Below are 16,272 nucleotides of genomic sequence, written 5' to 3' on the forward strand. Positions count from 1 at the left end.
CCAATTAACACCTCAACACTGGCTTGACCTAATCTGCAAGTTTATACATGCAGGCTTGCTGAGGTTGAATAAAATGGAGAGACACAATAACCAAACAAGGCACAAAAACAGACACTGTTATAAAGACAGACATTCATTCATGTCTGAAGCCACATTCATCAGATCTTATGTATCTCATCAATATGATGCATTTCATGTGTTATAACTTTGATATTTTTACTTAGACTATAAGAGTTGGGTTTAATTTCATCATTGTTTCCTCTTCTCTTTATTGGTAGAAACATGTATTGGCTTTTCATTAAGGCTGCAAATCCCTTATTGTCTCCAATGAGTCAATAAACTCAAACTAACTAAATTTATGCCATAACAGCGTGAGCACAATGAGCCACCCTGTTCATCTGATTTTACATCATACTGAACAGAATGACTTTTTTCATTAATGCCTATCATCTGAATGCAACATAAGGGATGTGACACAAAGACGCAGGTTCATCACTAACGCTGACGACTTGATGTCCTATAGGTGTTTTTCAAAGAACTGCGATGCATTGTGTTTTGTTTTTTTCCCGCATATTTTCCTACATAGAAACATGTCACATATAACACATTGTTATTAGAAACAGATGTTGATTTTATCGCCGGTGTCTGCGGCTTCTTTCACAACGTCGACACAGTGTCATATGCGCTGGGATACCAGGACACATTTGCATGACATACACACCTGTCGTCCACAATGCAACACACTGCCGCAACACAATACGCAAGTAAAACTCAGGAGAGTAATGTTTCATTACATGATGAACAGAAGGTGAAAGCAAGGGAGGGGGAGGCAGAGAGGCACACACATGCATAACTTAAGTAAAAGCCATCTAAAGCCATATTTGTTTACAGATTTGTTTAATAAGGAAAAATATATGCAAACAAATGAATTTGCCTGTGGTTGTAACTGTGTATTAAGATCATCACTTACAAGGCCAGGTCTCCTCTAGCCCTCTACAGTAGCCATCCATCATGCATTATTAAGGAAAATAGAATCTGCATAAAGCTGCAACAATGCCTTGAAGAAGTTTATTTATTTATTTGTTTTTATCTTTTTAAGCACTAAGCAGCAAATCCAAGTACTGAGTCGCTGTTAGCTAATTACAAAGCATTTGATCTCCATGCCCCGAAGATGTGCAATTATAACCTTGGTTGAAAATTAGGGAAATGTTTCATAATTAAAAATAGCGGAATGAAGATGCTCTGACAAAGCTTATGGCGACATCCCACCTGTGTTCGTATGTATGTGTGTGTGTGTAACATGGTTTTTGGTATTGAAGTGGACAGGAGCTTTATTCAACAAAGCCACTGCCCTGCAACCACAGCTGACCTCGCTGGAGGGAGACAGCAGAGAAAAAAGGAAATATAGCATTTCCCAAAGCTGCACCAGTTGCAGTGTACTAGCAGCATTTTAACTAGAGAGAAAGTTCTAGTAAAGGGGTAATTTAACAAAGTCTCAGCACTCTGAGGAACCTGTGGCTCTAGTTCTGCTGCAGTGCTATCTATGCTGAGATCACACAGGCACCGCCACTTCTTTCCGGCATATCTCTCTGCAGATCGCACTAGGAAGACAATTGTCATTACCATTTTATTAAAATGTGTCCTATCAGCAACATTTTCCCCTCACATATCTAACCTCCTTTCTTTCTTTTTTTTCTCCTCAAATTCTAATCATCATTCCCCTCCATCACTTGCTGGGTCTAATTCCCTCTCTTCCTTCGTTTGCAAAGGACCTCTGCTTTCATCCTTGAGAAGGGCTTTAATTCGAAGTGCGACGCTGAATAAAGAAGGGAAGACAGATAGAGAGAGGGGAAGAGAGAGAGAGTGATATGGAACGACAGAGCTGCGGCAGAGACGTTCGGGTGTCAATCAATCCGACGCGAGGGGCTGCAAGGGCCCGTGACTAGGGTGCGTTTGATCTGTGTCTTTCAAAGGGGGAACAGCGGGAAGGGCCATCACAGACGATTTGCCTCTCGCTGCTGGCCCTAGTGCCACTCTGACAGAGAGCAATCACAAGCAGGTTAATTCAACATCTACCTTCTTAATCTTTTTTTTCTCCTGTCTTTCTTTTGGTCTCGTTCTGTCTGCTTAGATGAAACACTGCTCTTTCCGCTAACACCCCCACCTCGCTTTCCCCTCTTCTGAAAGAGAGAAAGATCACAAGTGCACTTTCGACGCTTTTTCAAACCACCTATAGTTTGATTGCTTTGGTCTTAATCAGGTTTAAGAGTTGTTGATTTTCTGCATTTCTGCTATGGTTTATTTTCATGTCGCCGTCGCGAGGCGAACATTTCTAGCAAACTGTAATGCATCAATGGAAGCTAAGTGGGATTTCAAATTTCTTGCAGAAAATTGGTGCAGCGGAGGATTTTCTTCTTGGGTAACAAACACCACGAGCTGCATTTTTTTTTTTGGATCGTTTAATTTGCTTGTCATTTTTTGGTTCATATCTGCGGTGCGGTGTGAGTGGAATATGAATGAGAGCATCAAGATGACATCTTGAAAACACGCTGCTTAACTTGACTGAAAGAGGAGGATGCGTTCCCTGCAGATGACTGAAACATGTGGTGAGTTCCAGACAAGAGCTGACCTTCGCTCAGAAAAGTGAAATCTGAAACCCACAATGTACACTGCTTGATACAGCTGTAGTGGAACCATTGTAGGATCATGTCCACCTTTTCACATTATAACCCCAACCTTGTAGAAACATAGAGAGAGATCTCCTTTACAAGGTCTTGGTATAACTACTGTGTTTTCATTTGGCTTAAGAAATAAAAGTTGGTAATGAAATTTAAAGATTGTCTTCCTCAGCAAAGGTCAGCCATGCATAAGGATTTACACAGGTGAGGGAAATCGTGGGGTCAAAGGGTAAGGAGAGGCAAAAGGTGTGCCTGGGTTAGAGGTGAGAGGGTATGAAGACTACGAGGGAGGAAGGGAGGAAGGCTTTTTTAAGTGTAGTTAAGAGTAAAAGGTTGTATAGAGAGGGTAAGAGTTGGGATTAAAAGATACCACGAGGGAGAGGTCAGTCAAACAATCTGAAGAAATTACACCAAGACTACGTCTCTTTCAGAAATGTAAAAAATAAATAAATCAAGTTTTCAGCATCAGCAAGACTATTCAGTTTCAAAAGGAGATACACCAAAGCGCTGCCCTCCAACTCTACTGCTTTTATGTAAGGTCAGAGGGATAACAGGATAAAGCCTGTCCTCTCTGCTCCTCTAAAGGACAAGCACTCTGCCGATTGGATTTGGTGGCCTTCAAGGACAAAGGAAGAACACTGGGATACAAAGGAACCAATAGAGGAAGAACAAGATTTCATCTGTCTCTGTGGCCTGAGTGATTGGCAGGGGTAGCCAGACTAGCAATCTTTGAGTATTGCCTCTTTATGGCTGCGTGACCCTATATCAGCATTTAATAGGAAGACTCGATCCAGCGACAAAAAGAAAAAAAATACTCAGGGATTCTGGAAGATCTGACCCTTGTGGAATGAAAGAGCTTGTCTGGAGTTGTGTGTAGTGATTTCAAATGTTTGTTTTTTTTATTTTTGTTGAAGATTAGAGATATGTAGTAGATAAGTCAACCGGATCCTCTACCGGAGATGTTTGAATTTGCTTTGCTTTTTCATTTTTTAACCACGACACTGAAGGTATAACAGTTGGAAAATCCAATTACCTGCATGTAGGTACGCAAGGTCTGGGTTCTCAATATCAGGGTGACTGTCCTTCAGGTGGTTGCGGAACTCCATGGGAGAGTTGGTGGCGTAGCTACATTTAGGACAGTTGTACATCTTCACTCCCTCGTGTTTGCCCGTGTGGAGAATGTGCTTCCGGATGTTCTCAGCACAGTTGGATCTAAGAGAGACAAACAAAGATGAAAGGCCTCATTCCTTTTTGAAAAAAAAAAAAAAAAAAAAAAAAAAAGATTAAAAGATGAGAGTCATGAGGGAGAAAACACAAGATAAACGCTTGGCAACGTTCCCAAGAAAGGTTTGCTGTAGTACACACACACACACACACACACACACACACACACACACACACACACACACACACACACACACACACACACACACACACACACACACAAAAAAACTCAAGCTGGGCTTTCGAGCTAAGGGAGCATCCGTGTTTGGACAGACTCTCAAAGCATTCATTGCCTAAATACGCCTCTGTGAAACAGGCCCGCAACAAGCAAACGACTAAAGGCCGCTTTCACAAACAACAAAACGTCACTTATAACACAAACATTTACATCCTGCATATTCTTTTGATATTCTGTTATGGTTTTACGTATCTCTTAGATTTTTTCCTTTCCTTACAGTTGTTGGGTTTAGTGTGTAATGGTGTTGGGAGCTATGTGTAACGACTGCTGTGTAACTGCAAGTGGACCTAGTGGCCCACTGAATGCATTAGAGATACAGTATGTCTGAGCGCTATGTATCTTTTGAAATTGTATGAAAGGTGTTGGATGAGTGGTGTATTTTCTGTGTGTGTGTGTGTGTGCGTGCACAAGCGGGATTCTGTGGGTCTTTTGGCTGGTCAGATAGGGCAGGCCGAACAGTGAGCTACTGCAGGGTGCAGGATGTAATGATGTCAGCTCAGAGAGTCACACACAACCCTCAGCTGATTAATGATGCTGCCTGACCTGCTCCAAGGCTCTATCTAAACCTGCCTACGGACACACACAAACACACACACACATGTATGTGCTGGATGTGGCAAGACAAACATGCACATACATACATATAAAGACATGAAGAAACCTCACTTTGTGCCAAAATAAGAACATTATAAATCTCTGATATGACTACATGGGTGTAAATATACAGACAAAATTACACAAACGCTCACGTGTGTGTGCAAAAGTACACATATAATGCATCATGCGAGCGAGCATGTGCGGTGTAGAACACACTTTCATACACACACATAAACACACACCATCATGCGTTGATGGATGGGGCACTCGTGCTCAGTTTGGACCTGACATTCTCGGACAGTATAATACGCAATTACTCTCCCTTATCACCTTGGCCGGGACAATAAAGCCTCACTGTGCCATAGCTCACGCCAGCCAAGGAGAGAATTTGTTTTCACTTTTGCAGAGACACCTCTCTCCATCATGGGGCCACAGTCCAGCCCGGCTCCACTGGGGCCTTAAAAAAAAAAATGTAGTGGGCCCTCACTGGGTTCTGTTTATGCTGTGTGAGACGCAGAAGTGGCAGCCACTGGTGAACAATGACAACTCCTCACATAGCTGAAGACAAGGCTGGGATGCTGTGCTATCAACAAAAGAATAAATAACAGTTTGTAATTCACAGTGCTGTTTTTGCCAAGGGATTACTGATGGATACAACACCATACTGTAGATGCGATTCAAACTATATCTAGTTCATGAAAGCTTCTACATTTGCTTTAGAGAAGTTAGAGCTCTCATTTCAGGCTCACAGAAAGCACTGCTTGGATTCCTGGTTTGTTCAAAAGTAAGCAGTTCGAACCTGGTAGTTTAACTATTGACAGCCACAGAGAATGAATGAACCTCCCTACCTCACTAGAAACTGCCACAGTACTCGCCACACTTTGATTCACAAGTGATATGCGGTACAGAAACACCACTGAATTAGAGTAAGAATTAAAATTAATGGTCCTGAACGTGAGACTTCCCTAATGCCTCTTTTAAAAAGCATAGATTTAAATTCTTGTAGCTTTACATCAATATTGAGTGTGCAGAAGTTGAAGAGTTTAAAGAATGTTAAATATCTAAATGTGCCTTATGTGCATTGACTGACAGTGTATAGATATGTACATACCCCTTAATAAAACATATGCTCAATCACTTATCCAGCATTTTGGCACAGATTGTTGTGATTACTTTTCTATCAGCCATCACTTGCAAAACAATAACAGGTTCACAGACAAATCACGGCCACATCTGTTGACTGCATAATGGGGGGAAAAAAAAGATAGACTGAAGAATTTAAACTGTCACATGCTCACAAATTAACGCAAATCATTGTGCTTAAAAAAAATGCATTTAATACTAAAAGTGAACTGATTTCTTATTCAAAAAGTGGGAGCATAAATAGATAAAATTTGAAGCGGAGCTAAAAGGTTCTAAAGAGAGCGCGGGTGGATTCCTAGGGGGGCCATGCTATCTCTCAGATATGGTAATGGTGTAATTGTCATATTAAAACAACACAACGTGCGTTTAGGAGTCAGCAGGTGTCACAGTTAGTGAAAGCCCACACCAGCCCTCCTACTATACACTGTATTAATTAGTCCAACACTGTTTCAACTTCCTCCCCCATCCATGCACTCACCATGGGAATCAGCCATACTGATGCTCGACGGAAGCATCACCCCTCCTCTTCTTCATTCTGTCTCTCCCTCTCTCCTTTATTTTAGCCATTTCCATATTCCTTCTCCCAACGAGTGTATGGTAATGGGAGAGGTGTAATTGAGAGGCGCTTCGTTAGAGGAGATTTAAATGTGTTTCTTTGTGTGTGTTAAGAGTTGAGGTGGGATGGGGGGGGTATTTGGATCAGTGGTGCTATTTGGATCTTAATCTGCCAAGAAGGCCCAGTTATCATCATTAACGCCCCCCCCCCCCCCCCCCTCCCCACCTTCCCTCCACCTTCCACCCTCTCGCTCATCCTCTCCCTTCTCTTTACGAGGTCGCAAACCTTCCTGGCATTGACAGTAAGTGTGTCATCCTCAAAGCTCCCCGCTGCCTCAAATTGAAACAGTATTTTAACAGGGAGATTGAAACGCGAATGCCGCAGCGTTCGATAAACAATAATAGCCCTAAGAATGGCGCTAACGTGGCAGGAGTCAGAGGCTACGTATCAATTAGACTGTTTAAGATGCCACTGTGACTTTAATGAGAAAAAATGAAAATTGTGAACAATAGATTGCTATAGCTAGAGAGCTGGAGAATAGTCAAATAGACATCATTAATTGACAGCCCAGGACTCCCAGTGCAATATCATTAGAATATTTTTACCACTATTCTCCAACTATAATTATCCCCCTCTATTATCTATCTCTGTCTGAATAGGAGATGAGTGGCATTTGATAAATCATTCACTCCCTGCTCATTTACATGCATTTGAGGAGCAGCCTTGATGGAGATAACATTGTATTGAGTGGGAGCCATAGATGGCATCCATAACATTTAATATTGATATCTTTAATTGTGCAAATCAGATGTATACCCCGAAAACAGACAAACATTTCCGACATCTGTGAGCTGTCAATCACACAGCTCCTAAATATTTCTTTACAACTACATCATATTTATTTCATAAGGCCGACTTACATCGAAAGGTCAATCGTGGTAGCTCTTTATCGTAGCTGGGCCACCGGAGACGACAGGGTTTTAAACATGTATTCAGAGTGTAAAAGCAGGGCGAAGGCGAGGCCCCTCTTGGCAGTCTGAGGCCCCAGTATTCAATTCCTCATCCTCACATTAGTAAACCAGCGGGGCGTGGCTACATCCTCAAACCCCCCCCCCCCACACCTACTCCTCATCCGCCTCCTCCTCCTACCTTGCTCCCCCTTCCCTCCCCTCTGGACCCCTCAGAACCCCTGGGGCAACCAAAATGTTAATTGGGCTTCTAATTTACTGTTTCATTTGCCCCTATCTGTAATGATCATTAAGTATCAGTGCAGGAACAATGGGGCCCAGGAACATTTGGTTTGCTCTTTATTCAGCATCCTGATTTTTTGGGTTAGCGCTACTTGTCCTCAAGTTTAAAAAAATAAAAAATAAAACCTCTCTGATTAGCTATTTCTAGATATTTTTTCATAATTTATCAATACAAATGTCTTATAAAACAAATGAGACATTTGGATAAGACATTCAGACAATAGATTGTGTCTTGGGCATCTTTCCTGGTTTCTGACATGCCATGAAATATGTTTTTTTCTGTCATGGTAAGAACGGATTACTGGGCAAAACACCAAATCATTGAAGTTCGTAAAATTAATATCAACAATTGGCAGTTTAAAAGGTTTACAATTTTAACAGCTGTACCTGCAGTATATTGACCTTCACCCCTAAGATGTGTGATTTTTTGATGTCATCCTATGATGTCCTTTGTGCCTGCAGTTGAACCCAAAAGAACACATATAAAGCTTCAATGATGTTATTTTGGCATGACAATTTTCAAATGTAAATATGGTGAATCTCAAATCAAACATAAAAAAACTGATAATGGTTGAATCCTTAATTAATGCAGACCAGAAACGCTTCTTGATAACTTTGAGAACAAGGTCAGATAATCTTTTGATAATTGCAAAATATTTGCCCGATTTTTCAGCATTTCTTTTTTTTTCTGTCTATGTTGGACTACGTGCAAAAGACAGATGAAATGAGTTGAGCGCTTCACCGCAGCGGAGCAGGTGTAGCAAGCTGCCGAAATGACTTTGTCACAGAGGGGAAAAAACGAATGAAGAGTACATCTAAAACCAATGATGGGTTTGAGATCATTCCCTTTCACACTCTTCTGCCACAACCTGATGAGGAAGCACAGGATGAGAGGGAGAGAGAGAAAGAGAGAAAGAGAGAGAGAGAGAGAGAGAGACAAGGGGAGGATGAGAAAGAGAGAGAGAGATGGAGAGATGGAGATGTGCAACGCCAGCCAAAACTTTTTCAATTTCACCGACAATTTCCTGTGTAATTACTGATGTGGTATGATGGTGTTTTAATGACAGGGACCTGCCAGTGACAGTGACATTGTGTGTGTGTCTATGTGTGTGTGTGTGTGTGTGTGTTGGGGGATCTGGCTGGGCCTGTTGATGATGGCAGAGTGATGAGATGGAGCCGTGCTGTGGAGATTAGACCTGTCTGCCCTCCACTTCTCCCAGGCACCCTTTACACGCACGCATGCACACACACACAAACAGACACACACATATGCGGACGCACACACACACACACACACACACACACACACACACACACACACACACACACACACACACACACACACACACACAGACGCACACACTCACACGGCCTCTAGCATTAACACCACCCCTCTCCCCTTCCAAACTACCCTACAATGCCACCTGCTATCTCACCATCACACACACACATACATACACACACACACACACACACACACACACACACACACACACACACACACACACACACAGACACACACACACACACACACACACACACCCTTTTACACCTCCCACCCCCACCTATCAACCCCGTAATCATCAGTGCCACGGCGGCAACCATCAGCGCCACCAAGCGTGGGCGGGTCAATGAGCCGGTACCTGTAGTCGCACCAGGGGCAGCGGTATGGTTTCTCCCCAGTGTGAACACGTTTGTGCCGCGATAGGTGGGACTGCGTGGTGGAGGCGAAGTTGCACAGCTTACATTTGAAGGGTCTCTCTCCTGTGTGGGTGGAGGGGGGTTGAAAAGATAAGAGACAGACAAGGGTGATTAGATGGTGACTAGATGACATGAGCTTTTCACACAAATGTTCACCAACAAAGTCAAATAGAAAGCTACATGTGTCATGGTTTGACTGATATGACTGAAATGCTGAACCATTGGAAGTTGTGAATCTACAGTTTAAGTAGAAAAGGCAAGATTTTTTTGAAGAGAATGTGAGTGTCCTTGCTTCGTCTGTTATTATATTACACGTTAATGCAGGTAGGTGACAAATAAAAGGAACAACCAGTACAGGTCTGAAAGCTTGACGCCTACAATGAAGGGATCTAGTGGCTCTGTTATGCTGTGGGGAGCATTTTGCTGGCATGGTTTGGATCCACTTACCCCCTTAGATGGGTCACTGCAAATCAATACAGTTGTTAAAGTTGTTGCAAGTGATCACCTCTATCCAGTGATAAAACATTTCTATCCTGATAGGAGTGGTTTCTTCCAGAATGATAATGCCCCCATCCTTAGGACATGAGGGGTCACTGAATGGTTTGATGAGTGTGAAAATGATGTGAATCACATGCTATGGCCTTCATAGTCACCAGATCTCAACCCGATTGAACATCTATGGGGTATTTTGGACCAACGTGTTAGACAGTGCTATCCACTGCCATCATCAAAACACCAAATAAGGGACTATATTTTGGAAGAATGGTGCTTATCCCTCCAGTAGAGTTCAGAGATTTGTAGAATCAATGCCAAGGAGCACTGAAGCTGTTCTGGTGACCCAACACCTTACTGAGACACTTTCTTTTGGTTTTTCCTTTAATTTGTCATCCGTCTGTAGTTGTTGTATGGATGCTGCACTTTGAAGCACTTGAAGGGTTTGTGTTTACTGAAGAATTGAGATCAGTTGAAGTATAATTACTAACAGACTTTGATTTTTCCCCCTTAAGCTTAAGCCTCATAGGCAGTTGAAGTTGGCAATTGTAGACAATGAAAGTAGTTGAACTAACAGTTGCAGACTAAGAGCTGAAAGCAGATACAATGTCGGTTGAGGCGCAAGAGATAAAGCAGTTAAACTGCTATGTAAAAATATATGAAAGCAGTCACAATGTCAACACCAAACAATAAAAGAAACTGAAATTTCAGTTGAAGTTCGAGAGATGGTTGAAATGTGCAAGCTACAAATAATTGAAGTGCCAGTTGAAGTATTCAAACCTTAGTAAACATAAGTTGAGTGACTAGAGGCTGAAAGCAGTTGAAATGCTGGTTATAATGTTTTTGTTTTGTCAGTTTATCTGTCAACAGGATATGTTGGAGAATTATGAATGGATCAGCCTTGATGGTGATCCAAACAGGAGACTCCATATTTGACACGGCCATTAATCTAACATGGATACAGACTTGATTCTAAATCGTAAGTTTATGCTTAGAGCGTCAATAAATTGATTCAAATTAAAATGGAAGTGGCAGGACTGGAGTCAGTAGGTGACAATTGTGTATTGCTATGAAATGTTTGTTCTCTTTGGGAATTTAAATTATTATTCATTGTTATATTTCAAATGGCAGAACAAAAACTGAGGTATATTATATGAGGTTTCAAGATTGTCAATGTTTAAAACCAGCAATAAAACCTTATTCAGTCTGTTTCAAGAAGCTGCTATCTTACAATATATTCAGGAAGTTTATTAACTTGGCATATAATGAAGATTTTAAGTGTCAAGTGTTTGTTAAAAAAACTGTTTCATGCCAACAGGAAAAACTTAAAGAAGGAAACATTTAAAATGGAAACAGAAAACTTTTCAGCTTCCCCCTCACCCTCTAGCATTTCCAAGTGCTTTTATTGTTTGTGTCACTGTCCTAAAGACAACCGGATCACTTTCCGTTTTCCACAGAGACTAGCTCAGCGAACAAACAATCAACACCACTTTGGAAATAAGAGGGAAGAAAGAAGCATGTTCACTGAAGAGGTAAACTGAAATTGTCACAATTTTATATTGAATTTGGGAACAGGAAAAAAGTTACTGTAATGATGGTCATTACATAGTAATAACTTAGTTTGAGTAACGTTATTGCTTCGCACAAACACAGCAGGGGGAGTATGCTAAACATTAGGAGAAAAGGCCTGAGTTTAATTTATAATGGAGACATGAAAGCAGACAGAACTTCTTTATTATTGTGTTGAGAAAAGTGAACTGGATTGGTAGCATGTTCATAAAATGAAAGAATATGAACAACAGAGACAGTGATAACATATTTTCAGACTGAACAGGTAGATGAACCTGACAGCCAACCTGACTGGATACTGATCCAGTATTCTACAGATGTAGGACTGCCATCTTAGCTAACTGATTTCTTTATGTTAGTTAGCAAAGCTAATATGAAGAAAGCCCTCTAGAAATCAAAAGCCAAGTTTACTCAGGTAGTATACTCAATGCAACTAGACACATATATAAGTAGTATGTCATCAAATTTGTCTGTGCAATATTCCACATTTATCATAATATGTGGAATAGGAGGAGGTTGGCCACAATTATTATGATATAAAGCAACAGATAGCTACCGGGGAAAACAAAAGTGTTCTCCTCTTCCTCTTTTGGTTGTGCAATGGTTGACACACTTCCTATGTGCCATACTGTGCCGACAGAATTGCATAGTGAAAGTGAGGCTTATAGGGAACCAATATGAACACTGATGGTGTCATTATTCTATAGCTAATACACTGTGTAATCAACATCTACTTCATAATGATGAGTTAAAACAAAAAAAACAAAAAAAGTGGTCTATTTCCACTTTAAAGACACTGAATGATTGTACCAAATGTTACTGGAAACCACAAGAAGTGTTGGCATAAGTAGTGACCTTTAAACATCTGTATCAGTCTAACAGTGACACACTATCACACAGGGTGGTCCCTTCATATGCAGCTGCATGCCAGCAGATTTGAATATGCAGCTAAATCTGGAATTGGTGGAATTGACACATATCAACATACAAAAATTGGCGGTTTCAGTAGGAATATGGCAGAGAAGCTGAGGAGCAAACAAAATGAATTATGAAAACCTAAATGAATATTTATAACAGGATTCTTGATCCTTGGGCACCTGCCAGACAACGGTTAAGAGCAGTATTTGTTTCACTATCTCAATTTCCAAAAAAGCACTCGTTATTGACAGCCTATCTGAAAAATGCAATTTCCCTAAGCGACAGAATGACATGGTGAAATGATAACTGAAATTAAAAATCTCAGATTCAGTCAGCCATACTGGTACACATGCCTATCACTGACAGCAGCATGTCACACTGATGTGCCTGTGTGGGTGTGTGTATGTGTGTGTGATAGCAAACAGTTGCTAAAACTATGTGGAAAATAATTACTAGTGTTCTGATCTCGAACTGTCAATCACTGTCCAAGATTATGAAGGTCTGCACACACATAACAGTTTGTGTGCTTGGATTAGTTTATGACATGTGCCGAGGTTGGGTGCAGTGATGCTTACCTGTGTGTTGGCGTCTGTGTTTGGTGAGGGCGTGTCTTGTGCCTCCTGCGAAACCACACAGGTCACAAAGATAGGACTTTTCACCTGAAGAGACAGATTGAGAGTGGGAAAAGGAAAGACAGAGTATTAGGGGCATCAACAATGAGAGAAACATAGGAGGAACCAGAATGAAGGAGGTAACAACAAGCTGAGACATACATAAATAACTTTTATCTCATTTACACCTATTTTAGAGTAGTCTCAAATCTATTGCACATCTCTTTTAACAGACCAACAAACAGTCTTTATATAAGTATAATTGTGGTTTCCAGATCATACAGCTTTTAAATGTATCCTCCCGTTAGCAAAATGTACTTGGTAGAAAAAACAAACCATCAAATGTTTACCCAAATGTCAGTGCTTATAGACTTTAACCTTTTGCGTGCACTAACTTTCTTTGTTCCTGTAAATTTATCTTACAATTCTGGTGAAAGTGTTGGCTTGTTTATAACCTGTCTGATCACCTGACCTCTACAAGGCTTTACTTTAATGATGAGTGGTTCCCAGATCTCACCAATTACGTTGGTTACTTTTGATAACTGATGGAAAGAATGGCCATAAGGCATTGTGTATTAACCTTGAATCAAGCTTATTTTGACACACTGAGAATTAAAATGACACCATTGATAATTAAAATAAATTGCTAACATTTCTGGTTTCATTCACCTGAATATGTGATGCTTCAACATGCCTGAGATTGTCCTTATTTCAGTTGTTTTCCCTTTGTCTGCCTTGACTAAATATAGCTCAGCATAATTTATGTGGCTTTTTTTCATTTTATATTTGCTTCAACAAAAATAAAATAAAATAAAAACTAATAATGGTGAGGTGGTAATAAGTGAAAGGTTACTGCAGTAGATTTTTATACTCATTGAAAATCCTCTAAGTGGAAAAGTCTGATGGAGGAAATAATGAATAATACTCCCTTCACTCTAAACTGCTGAGGTGCCGTTGAGCAAAAAAAGAGAGAGCTCAAGTAAAAAAAAAAGAAAAGAATGAGGAATCATTGAGTTAATGGAGAGGGAGAGAGACGTAAAGCCTGGAAGTAAAATGCAGAAACAGAGAAAAGAAAAAGCAGACTGAACAGATGAGCAGCAGGTCTAGTTGGCTAACAGATGAGCCAAGCAGAAGTCACAGATCACTAGTGTATATCCATCAGAGCTCTCACAGCTAACTAATTCCTCCAATCAGATGGATCCATGTAAATATGTCAAATGGGGGACGGGAAATTGCCAGTGTGGTTTATTGACTGTGATAAAATCTGAAAAGCACCGCTGAACATAATTACATACTTGTCAGAGCCATAAAAATTAGCTTTATTATCAATGGGATGGTTTTCTACAACTTCATTTGGGGGCGATGCCTTCCAGATGGGGAGCGTGGAGAGCTTTTTTACACTCCTCCTCTCTTCCCTGCATCTGGCTCTGTCATTAACAGCATGATGGTCTCTCCCTCTCTTTCTCTCTGCCATTGCACACAGGCAGTTACACACTCCCGCACACACGCGCACACACACTGAGCGACATTTGAAGTAAGTCACACTCGCAGGCAAACGTGTGTGCTATTCAGACACACGCACGTATATACACAAACACATTTATAGAAGGGGCACAGGGATGCGAATGAACACACACACACACACGCACACACACGCACGCGCACACACACACACACACACACACACACACACACACACACACACACAGTTTCCTCGCATATAGACACACAAATCAAACTGCATGTGCTAGTAACACATTTCCACACATGCACAAATGTGCATGTTGTGTAGTAACACATAAACAGAAACACTGTAGGCACCACATGCTCTAACATACAGACACACACACACACACACACACGCACACACACCACATACATGTACGTTATGTGCACCCAAGATCCCTGTTACTTAAATATTCATCTAAATGCTGATGTTGAACTCCAGCTCTTGCCACACACCCGGTAACACATTTGGGTGACTCTTCCAGCTGGGCCTCGGCGGTGCTCTGCTCCTCTTCTGCACAGATAGCAGCTTTCACCGAGTCCGCAGAGACAAAGCAGCCTCAAGTTTCCTCTATTACACCCATTTAAAGCCACTCGACTGTGAGAAGAGTTTTAATGCAGTGCCACAGCCTTAAAAAGCTGCATTCGTTAGCCAATTCATACAGGCTCACTTTTCAATCCCAGTGTCAATGGCCTTTAAAGGAACAATGTGGTTCTGCAGATGCGCATGTCTTTTTTTCCCCTTTTTTATTTTTTGCTGCTGTGCGTAGACAAATTAAATTACACAACAAGGTTTCAACCTTGTGTGGCCATATCAAGATGCCTGATGTCTATTAGGTATTTTTATGGGCAGCAATGATCAACATATGAACATGTGCAACAGAAAGTGATGTTTTTTTAGACTTTTGGACATTTGTGCCAAAGAGAAAGCAGAACTACAACTTTAGTTAGAATCTCCAGCAAAGGTTACTCTGCATAAGTGAGACCTTAGTACCAAGACTCTAATAATTTGTGATATAAGTACTTCTCTGAAACACTACATTTCTACATCTAAAATAAGCAACAATCAAAGGTATATTTCAGGGGGGGAAAAAAAAAACACTGTGGGTATTATTCTAACATTCAAAGACTGCACTGATTGGTGCACGTTAGTACTTGATATCAACTTTTTTCCAGCTAACTCCATCCACTTCAAACCAGTGACAGGAGCACCAAAAAAAAAAAAATCACAAACGTGAAATAAGCAAAACAGCTCTAACCTTGGCCGATCATTTTGTGTTCATGTAGGACTCCATTGCTCATAGAGAGAAATTGGTTTCAAGTCCTTTGATTAAAAACAAACAAACAAAAAAGCTTTTTTATTCCTGGGTTTCTAAAGTCTACAATAGTTACCGAGGATGTAGTCAGACCCTTTTTCTTCCAATCAGAAAAACAGCGCTGGTCACTCCTCCCCTCTTCCCCCTCCCTCCTTCCATCTCTCATTACAACCAACGCTACAAGACCCCACCACAGAAAAATCCATAGCCATCGATCCCTAAGCCCAGCCGCGGTCGCCACAATTATTCTTGAGGAGGAAACGTTGGCGATAAATTACATGTGTGCTTTTCATCTGCTGTCCTGTGGGTTGGGGACGGCGAGGTGGGGTAGGAGCAGTGACGTGCTGCTGTCAACGCTGGAAGCGCTTGGCTGGAAAAAGCAGCACAAAATCTCCCCCCTCGATCCCACCTAACATTCAACCTTGCAGTACATTATCACCTTAACCTCTACCTACAGTAAAGGTTCAGGAATA

General features: G+C 41.2%; 1 protein-coding gene across 1 annotated transcript in view; it reads right to left on the reverse strand.

Moving 5' to 3' along the window:
• Positions 1-16,272, reverse strand: part of znf407 (zinc finger protein 407) — a 152,077-nt gene that overhangs the window by 44,126 nt on the left and 91,679 nt on the right. Inside the window, exons 7-9 of the mRNA XM_062421727.1 lie at positions 12,942-13,025; positions 9,330-9,450; positions 3,712-3,890 (exon numbers count right to left, since the gene is read on the reverse strand). Of these exons, the coding sequence (XP_062277711.1) occupies positions 3,712-3,890; positions 9,330-9,450; positions 12,942-13,025 (384 nt within the window). The remainder of the gene's footprint in view (positions 1-3,711; positions 3,891-9,329; positions 9,451-12,941; positions 13,026-16,272) is intronic.

This window comes from Scomber scombrus, chromosome 7, assembly GCF_963691925.1.
Source record: "Scomber scombrus chromosome 7, fScoSco1.1, whole genome shotgun sequence".
Taxonomy (NCBI): Eukaryota; Metazoa; Chordata; class Actinopteri; order Scombriformes; family Scombridae; genus Scomber; species Scomber scombrus.